At 34.0% G+C, this 9,142-nt stretch overlaps 1 protein-coding gene across 1 annotated transcript; it reads left to right on the plus strand.

The window, feature by feature from the left end:
• Positions 1-7,912: 7,912 nt before the first annotated feature.
• LOC103113250 (olfactory receptor 2T27-like) lies at positions 7,913-8,851 on the plus strand. Its single transcript, XM_007522774.1, has one exon. The coding sequence runs from the start codon at positions 7,913-7,915 to the stop codon at positions 8,849-8,851; it is 939 nt and encodes a 312-aa protein (XP_007522836.1).
• Positions 8,852-9,142: the final 291 nt, after the last annotated feature.

The following is a 9,142-nucleotide window of genomic DNA, read 5'->3' on the forward strand; positions in this document are numbered from 1 at the left end:
AGGAAAACTTCCAATGGAATGGAAGGGATATGGAACTCTGGTGGTGGGAAATGCATGGAATTGTACCCCTCTTATACCACAATCTTGTCAGTCATTATTAATTAATAAAATTATTAAAAATTATCAAAGACCTATAAGTTATCATCTCATTGAAAATTTGACTTTATCTTCTAATTTTGTTTACAAATATGCAACTTTGGGATTAGTTTTCTGGTACATTTCATAGAGACCTCTTGTCAAGTAAGAAACAATCACTGTTTTGATCACTTAAATAATGTTCTAAGAACAGTTAAGATTATTAGAAAGAAGTGGCTAATTAATATAGAAGATGCAATAAGAATATCTTTTCCTTCCTTAATAATATTCATTAGGGGATCTGATGTTTTGAAATAACTAGTATCTGGGGACAAGTCTCTTTCAAGATATATTCTTCATTCCTGGATTATACATTAAGGTAGATTCTTAGTATTCACAATCTACTTTTGATCAGTAGACTCATATTTAACCACAAAGGCCTGATAGAAAAATGGACACAATTATTTTCTTCCTTTCTTCCTTCCTCTTTCTTTTTTTCTCTCTCTCTTTCTTTCTTTCTTTCTTTTTTGAAGACTTGCTTCACTGCTTGTAAAGCCCCCCCCCCCCCGCATGTGGGGATTGGGTATTTGAATTTGAGTCCTTGTGCATTCTAACTTGTTTGCTCAACTGGGTGCTGCAAATTTATTTTCTGTTTAAACCACTTGTGACATGTGGATGTAACTGTCTTCATATAACAAAATCAACATTTTGTCTTTCACTTAATAGATAACTAATTTAAGTCCTACACAGATATGAGGGGAAAGAAGAGTGACTTACTTTAAAGAGAAAGTGATTATGGATTAGAACACAGGATTTTAAAGTAGTTTTTTTTTTCTTTTCTACAAAATCCAATTCATGCTTAAAGTGGGTAAGATTTTAATGTCTTTAAAATGAGTATTTTCTATAATAATAGAATATAAACAAAGTTTAAATCCAGCAAGGATTTCACTATATGACTGATTTGTGTATTTTAGTGATTTTGAGTAATTTATTCTCTGAATTTTTAAATTTATTTAAGTGTACTAATTTGAATAAACCTTTAAAATGTTTAACAATTTTGGCTTTCCCAACTTTAATAATTCTAGTTAAAATATAAAAAACAATTTAGTGAAAAGATAGAATATATGTAATGCAGGTTAATTAAAGGAATATAACAAAAGTTACCAAAATTTATCTGCAACTAAACAATTCCCAACATTGCCAAAGCAATTTTGAGAAAAAGGAGCAATGCTGATCCACTTGGAGTTGACTTTTGTATCTGGTGATATGTGGTGGTTCAATTTCATCTGCCTACATGTTTCAATCCAATATTTCTAACATCATTTGTTGAAGAGACTCTGCTTTCATCACTTAATGGTTTAGGCCCCTTTATCAAAAATTAGCTGGCTGTAAATTTGAGGACCTATTTCTTTCTTTTTTTTAATTTTTATTTATAAAAAGGAAACACTGACAGAAACCATAGGATAAGAGGGGCACAACTCCACACAGTTCCCACTACCAGAACTCCATATCCCATCCCCTCCCTTGATAGCTTTCCTATTTTTTATCCCTCTGGGAGTATAGACCTAGGGTCATTATGGGGTACAGAAGGTGGAAGGTCTGGATTCTGTAATTGTTTCCCCACTGAACATGAGTGTTGGCAGGTCAATCCATACTCCTAGCCTGTCTCTCTCTTTACCTAGTGGGGCGGGGTTCTGGGGAAGTGGAACTCCAGGACACATTGGTGGGGTTGTCTGTCCAGGGAAGTCCAGTTGGCATCATGTTAGCATCCGGTACCTGGTGGCTGAAAAAAAGAGTTAATATGTAGAGCCAAACAATTGTTGACTAATCATGAACCTAAAGGCCAGAATAGTTCAGATGAAGAGTTGAGGGGTCTCCGTTTTATAGATAGTTAGTAGTCCTATTTTAGCTATATTCCAAAGAGCCCATGGGTATACTAATGTGTTTTTTTTTTTCCCTGAGCCTGACATTTGATATGCAGGTGGATCCAAGCTATTGTTTGGAGAGATGATGTCATGGCTGGAAAAAGGACCAGAAAGCTGGATCAGGGAAGAGATTAGCTCTCAAATATATAAAAAGTGTATAAATATTGTTGACTGTAAACCCCATCAATTTGATCTGATCCAGGGCCCATATTCAGTTTAGAAGCATATGTGGAGTACCTATTTCTTGATTCTCAATGTTATTCCACTGATCCATGTGTCTTTTTTGGTTCCAGTACTAGGCAGTTTTGATTACAGTAGCTCAGTAGTATAGCTTGAGTACTGGTAATGTAATGCCTTCATTATTGCTCCTTTTTCTCAAAATTGCTTTGGCAATACTGGGGATTGTTTGGTTCCAGATAAATTTTGGTAACTTTTATTCTATTTCTTTAAAGGAATTTGTTGGTACTTTAATGGAGATTTCATTGAATCTATATATGGCACTGGATAGGATGGTCATCTTGACTATAATAATTCTTCTGATCCATGAATACGGGATGTCTTTTTATTTCTTTTCTGTTTATTTATAAAGTGACTTATAATGTTCAGTATATAAATCTTTCACTTCTTTTATTAACTTGATTCCCAGGTAGTTGATTGTTTTTTCTATGATATAGAAGGAGAGTGATTTCTGGATGTTTTTCCTTCTAATTTATTGTTTTCATGGAGGAAAATCATTTAATTTTGTATATTGATTTTTTAGCCTACCACTTTACTATATTGTTCCTGCCACCTTACAGACACCAAGTTGCAGATACTATCATGACTCCATCCTGACTTCTCTGAGCCGACAACCTCACCAATGTGTTCTGGAACCTCACCTCTCCACAGCTCGACAGGGAAAAATAGAAACAGACTAGGGGTATGGATCAACCTGTCAACACCTATGTCCATCAAAGAAGCAATTATAGAAGTCAGAAATCCCACCTTCTGTACCCCCAAAATAATTTTGTACCATACCCTCAGTGGGGAAGAAGTGACAGGGGGAAGATGACCAGAGGATTTTGAACTCCAACTCCATCAGAGAGAAGAGGAAATAGAGAGGGGCATTTGGATATAGTAAAAGGTTTATGTGTGACTTGGAAAGGAAGAAAAGATGGATCTTATGAAAATGGGCAATTATATACAAATATAGACATATAGTTATATGAAATATATAACTTCATTATTTATATATGAAATATGTAATTTCATATATAAATATATATGAAATAAATATATATATAGAAATAATAGTTAACCTGTATCTGTAACCACAAGAAAACTGATGTAGCTTACAATGGAGGGGCTGGGGATTCAGAACTCTAGTGGTGGAAATGGAGTTATACCCTTATTGTCTTGTAATTTTGTAAATCAATATTAAATAACTCATAAAAATAAAACTATTAATTAAAAATAAAATAAGAGAACTAGTCTTCTAAGAAGAAAAAGGAAGAAAGCCTGAGGAAGAAGTGGTTATTATGGAATAGATGAATGTGGGGGTTTAGAAAGGAAGTAGGTGAAGCCTTGGAAAAGATGCACACTGAGGACAAGACCAGTAGAAGAGTCAAGTAATTTAAACAAGTCAATGAAAAACTCATTCCAGGTAGATGGTTTGGGATATCAAAAGCCAAACATAAATTAGCTAGGCAACAAGAACAGAAAGGGGAAACACACAGGACTCTGGGGATGGAGGTGTGGTGGGCTGGGTTGGTGTCATGGTGCATAATGGTGGAAAGGGATTTGGGCTTTGTTGAGATGTCAACAACTGTACTGTAAACTATTAGCCCTCCATTAAAAAAAAACAGCTGGGCAACTCTCCAGATGGCCTGCATGTATGTGCACATGTTTCATTTTCCTAGATACAATATGCAGTGCCTGATCATGGACTTCAGATTCTTTGTGGAAACCTAATTTGATGAAACAGACATTCTTGGGTCTCACTCCACAATATACTGATTACCAATATGATACATCACGTACCATCCTGGTGAATATTACAAAGAACTTCATTTAAAAAAAATTCACATACATCATGTAAACACAATATAAGATAGTTTCAAAAGCAATCACACAAATTAGGTTGTTTTTTTTTAAGGGATAAAGAATTAAAAGTGAACATACTGCATGTTCATCATCCTTATATTTATTTGTGAAGTCAAAATATAAGGTAGACTGCATATTTCCAATGACATTTGGACATTTACCTTATGGTTTATTATTTGAAAACACCTGAATATTTCTCAAGGCAAGGAGCCTTTATTTCACTAAATTTTATTGAATATCTAAGATTCACTTTTATGGCCTAAGAGTAAAGTTAATTTAAGTCTGGGGACTGTTTTCCCTTAGGTCATTTACTACAAAGGTCTCCAGACCCTTGATGGAAAATTAGGAAGCAAACTATCAAGTTAAATCTTAGTGGATGCTCCAACTTGTATTTAACATACTTAATATTGTATTGAATGACAGTCACCAGGCTTATTTCCAAAATGCATGGCCTTCATATTACCCAGTTATATTCATTCTCTATGCAAAAAAAAAAGATTTAATGTTTAATGTAGTTACATGGTGAGAAGGAGGATCATGGAAAGTCTAGAAGTTGTCAGCAATTTCAAGTGGCAGAGTTGACTGGAGATAAATAGGATTTAAGGTAGATACCAACTTTGGGAAAATAAAGAAGCTTACACCTTGCCTGGTAATTGAAATTTAGTAGAGAACCTATGTAATTAACATTGAGTTTCACACATGTCAGATTTTACTTATACAAAGAAAAAAAGAAATTTGACAGTCTTAAGTGTGTATTCTGTAGGTTTTCCAAGATGTAAGTCTAGGAAAAATTTGTATTCTATTACAATATCTATGTTTGACTATCTAAATGTAATTTATCAATGTTTTGAGTATCTTCTCTGGTAACAGAGAAGATAATATGGAGCAGGTATCACTCATGTTACTATATTGATCATTTGAAAATAATTATCATACTTTTATGCTAATATTTGATATATTTAAGGATTTTCTTTTTAAAAAAGATTTATTTATTTAAGAGAAAGATAGGAAAGATAAAGAACCATACATTACTCTGATACATGTGTTACCTAGAATTGAACTCAGAACTTCATACTTGAGAATCTAATGCTTTGTCCACTGTGCACCCCCTGGACCACAGTTTAAGAATTTTTCTAGACTGAATTTAATCTCCTGACAATATTAATTTGATACTATTGTCCTCAGAAAAACTAGTGTCTGAGTTATGATCTCATTTTAATGTTTGATATGTGCTCACTCACATAAACATACCCTGGAATCATGTTAACTTTAGTATTGCAGCTTGAAATATAGTACATAATCACAATTTGGAATAATTTTTGAAAGGGAATCAAATCCTAGGGGATAATGCAACATTATACTTTTAATTTTGAGTATTTTAATATATTATATTAAAGAAGTAATGAATTTAAGTACGGGGTTAACTCTCAATAAATTACTACTCTACTGAATTGAGTCAAATGATACATGTGTTTTGATGTTATGGAAAATTTTTGATAAATCATGAAGAAATCAGTTCTAAAATTTATTTTCTATTGAAAGAATAAGCAGTAGTCTGTCTGAACTATGATTCATAAATTTTACACTTTAAAACATGACAGTATGTTTTTAGGAATTTAATTATCAGTTAATAAGTATTTATTAAAAAGTTAAACAAAAATATTAAGTAGAAATGAATTAAACACAGAGATGTCTTTGCTTTAATAACTTGTTCCTAAATTATTGATTATCTCCTTTATCATTTTTATTTAAATTTTTACCATTTGCATTCTTAAAATTATGAAATTATACAATCATAAACTTGATGGATATTATGGCTTGTATAACTGAAGGTTATAGTACAGACCTAGGACAAACTGTAAAAACAGGGTAGCTCTAAGTATACTAATGCCGAGGTTATATAATAGTAAGTGATTTTTGAGTACTTAGACTCTTGTACCACACACTCCCCTTAGGGTAAAGAATCTTTTATTATTCATAGACTAGAAGTGGACATCAGGTATTTTTTTTAACAGATGAAAGAGTTCAACATAAAATATCAGTAGACACATGCATTTAACAGCTCATGAATGGTAATGGCAGGTCAAATTATGTGATATCAATATATGAGTAAGAATGTCATGATGTTATTTGGGAAAATAATATTTCATATTTACAGTATATACTTCAAGCTACTTGAATGAATAAAACTTGTGTAAACATTCTTGTTTCTCATTTCTACACTTGACTTTTATCATCAACTAATGGGTGTTTTTAGCACAACCCCTCTGATGTTACTGTTTATAAATTTACATGATGTGCTGTATCCTGAGGTAGATCAGTGCTTACTCATTCTTACTCAATATCCCACCCTCATCTTTCTCAGATATTTTTTCTCTCCCTTCTGTGCTGATATGTCACCATAAAGAAGTGATTCTATACCTAAACCCAAAATTCAGTGGCTGTACAAACCAGATGTGTAACTGTGCAAGTCAGGAAGAGAACAGAAAGAGAATAATTTGAAGTTAGGGCCATGTGTTTAAAGATATTAGAATATAACTTTTTCAAGGTAACTTGAGTTAAAACTATGGGAAATATAAAATTCTAAACTTAAAGTATGAATTTTATTTTTGTCAATAGTAGGGGATATTGTATTGATACACAACTGGAAAATGTAAATTGTCCAATTTTTTTCTGTTTTTCTTTTTTGAAATAGAGAAAGAGAGAGAGGAAAGGATGAACAGAGAGAGAATAAGAGAGGGGGAGAGAGACACAGAGGGAGGTCATAGCACCAAAACTTCCTTGAATACTGTGGGGGGCCAGACTTGACCAGCCTTAGTTGTGCAAATTTATTAGTATACTTATGGCATCATGATAATTACCCCAAAAAGAAATATAGGAAATTTTATCAATTTTTTTTGTTGTTATTGTCACTGAGGCTATAGTGCAACAGACAAACTTCTTCAGAGAAAAACAGAGAGACAGAAAGTATACCTCCTGCAGAATGTGGCTTGATTCAAATATGGGTTATGCCCATGACAAAGAAATTGCACTACCCAAGTTAGCTATTTTGATGGTCTTTTATTAAAGTTTTCTTAACACAATGACTTTTGAAGTTTTTTTTCTTTTTGAGGGGGCTAATGCTTTATAGTGCAGTCACTGACATATGAGTACAATGTCATTATTCAACAGGACCCCATTATCCTCTCCCACCTCTATTTCCCCCTCTTTCTCCAGAGCTTTTTGCTTTAATGCAATACAACACACCCAGTCATGCTTCACTTTTTTTTTTCTCTCTGTCCCGATTTATTAAGTCCCACTTATAAGTGAGATTATTTGCTATATGTCTTTCTCTTTTTGGCTTATCTCACTTAGTCTTCTAGCTCCATCCAAGATAAAACAAAGGAGATGATTTCAAACACAATTTTAAACTAAAATGTATGACTTAATGCCATCATATTCCTCAAATACACAAGAGTTAGAAATAATAATTAGGTTCCATGGCCATCATAAATACTATTTTAGATTCAAATTTATATAAAGTAGATCCTAAATAATATAAAACTACTTAATTTACAAGAGAAAAGAGAAAAAATACCTCAATACAGACTGAGAATAACTGAAAATTGATCATTCTTTTAAGACACATCCTCTAATAAATTTAAGCAACTCCTTAATAATATGCACTAAAATATCTCAGATGAGATGATGGTAAAGATTATGAGAATCCATAATTGTGAATGAAGGTGTGAAATTTTACATCTAGATATTGAGATAAATTCAGTGCTAAGTGTCAGCTATTCTTATCCACTTGATATGTTTCCTATCCTTGTTACAGTTTTTTTAGCAGCATGGTGGATGATAATGGATCCTCTATAACTGATTTCATCCTGGTGGGACTCTTCCCTGACTCTCAGCATTCCATTGTCCTCAATTCTGTGACCATCTTCATCTACATTCTTGCCTTCCTGGGAAATATACTTCTAATTGCTTTGATCTGGGGGGACTCCCGCCTTCATACACCCATGTACATTCTCCTCAGTCAACTCTCCCTCATTGACCTGACACTGACGTCTACTATTGTCCCAAAGATGGCATCTAACTTTTTTACAGGGAAAAAGACCATATCATGGATTGGTTGTGGAACACAGAGTTTCTTCTTCCTGATGCTGGGAATGTCAGAGTGTCTCATCCTGACTCTCATGGCTTATGACCGATATGTGGCTGTGTGCAATCCACTGCGATACCCTAGCATCATGAGCCCCAGGTTCTGTCTCCAGATGGTTGCTGGCTGTTGGACTGGAGGGTCTATAAGTTCATTTATCCATACAGTCTACCCTATGCATTTCCCCATCTGTGGGTCAAGGGAGATCCACCACTTCTTCTGTGAAGTCCCAGTCCTCATTAAGCTCTCCTGTGAAGATACTTCGGTCTACCAGTTAGTTGTGGTGGTGACAAGCATTGTACTGCTTGTTGTGCCTTTCAGTCTCATCATAGCTTCCTACACACTTATCTTCCTCACTGTTTTCCGCATGAATTCTGTCAAGGGCAGGAAGAAAGTTCTAGCCACCTGCTCGTCCCACCTAACTGTGGTGAGTTTATTCTTTGGTCCAAACATATTCATCTACATGTCTTTCACTTCTTCTCATAGTCCTGAGCAGGACCAGGCTCTTTCTGTTTTCAGCAACATCCTCACTCCCATGCTAAATCCCCTCATCTACAGCCTGAGGAACAAAGAGGTGGTGGCAGCTCTCAGGAAAATGATGGGGAGATGCATGGTGTTTTACTAATGAGCAAAAACTTTTCTGCTATGCAAGCAAAATACTCTTGTGACTATGGGCAACGCAACTGGTCATGGTTTAAATACCAACCTGATGCTGTGTAATTTCAGGGAATCTAAGTGATTGTGGGATTGTGTAACTATAACTTTTCAAGTGTGATATTCCAGGCTTCCATTGGAAGCGTTTTTAATTTACATGTATCATTTGGCATAATCAAGTTATGAAAAATACATATATTTTTTGCACTGTAAAATTAAGATTAATCTGAAGTTATTAAATTTTTTACTGTTAGCTAAATAA

This window comes from Erinaceus europaeus, chromosome 2, assembly GCF_950295315.1.
Source record: "Erinaceus europaeus chromosome 2, mEriEur2.1, whole genome shotgun sequence".
Classification (NCBI taxonomy): Eukaryota; Metazoa; Chordata; class Mammalia; order Eulipotyphla; family Erinaceidae; genus Erinaceus; species Erinaceus europaeus.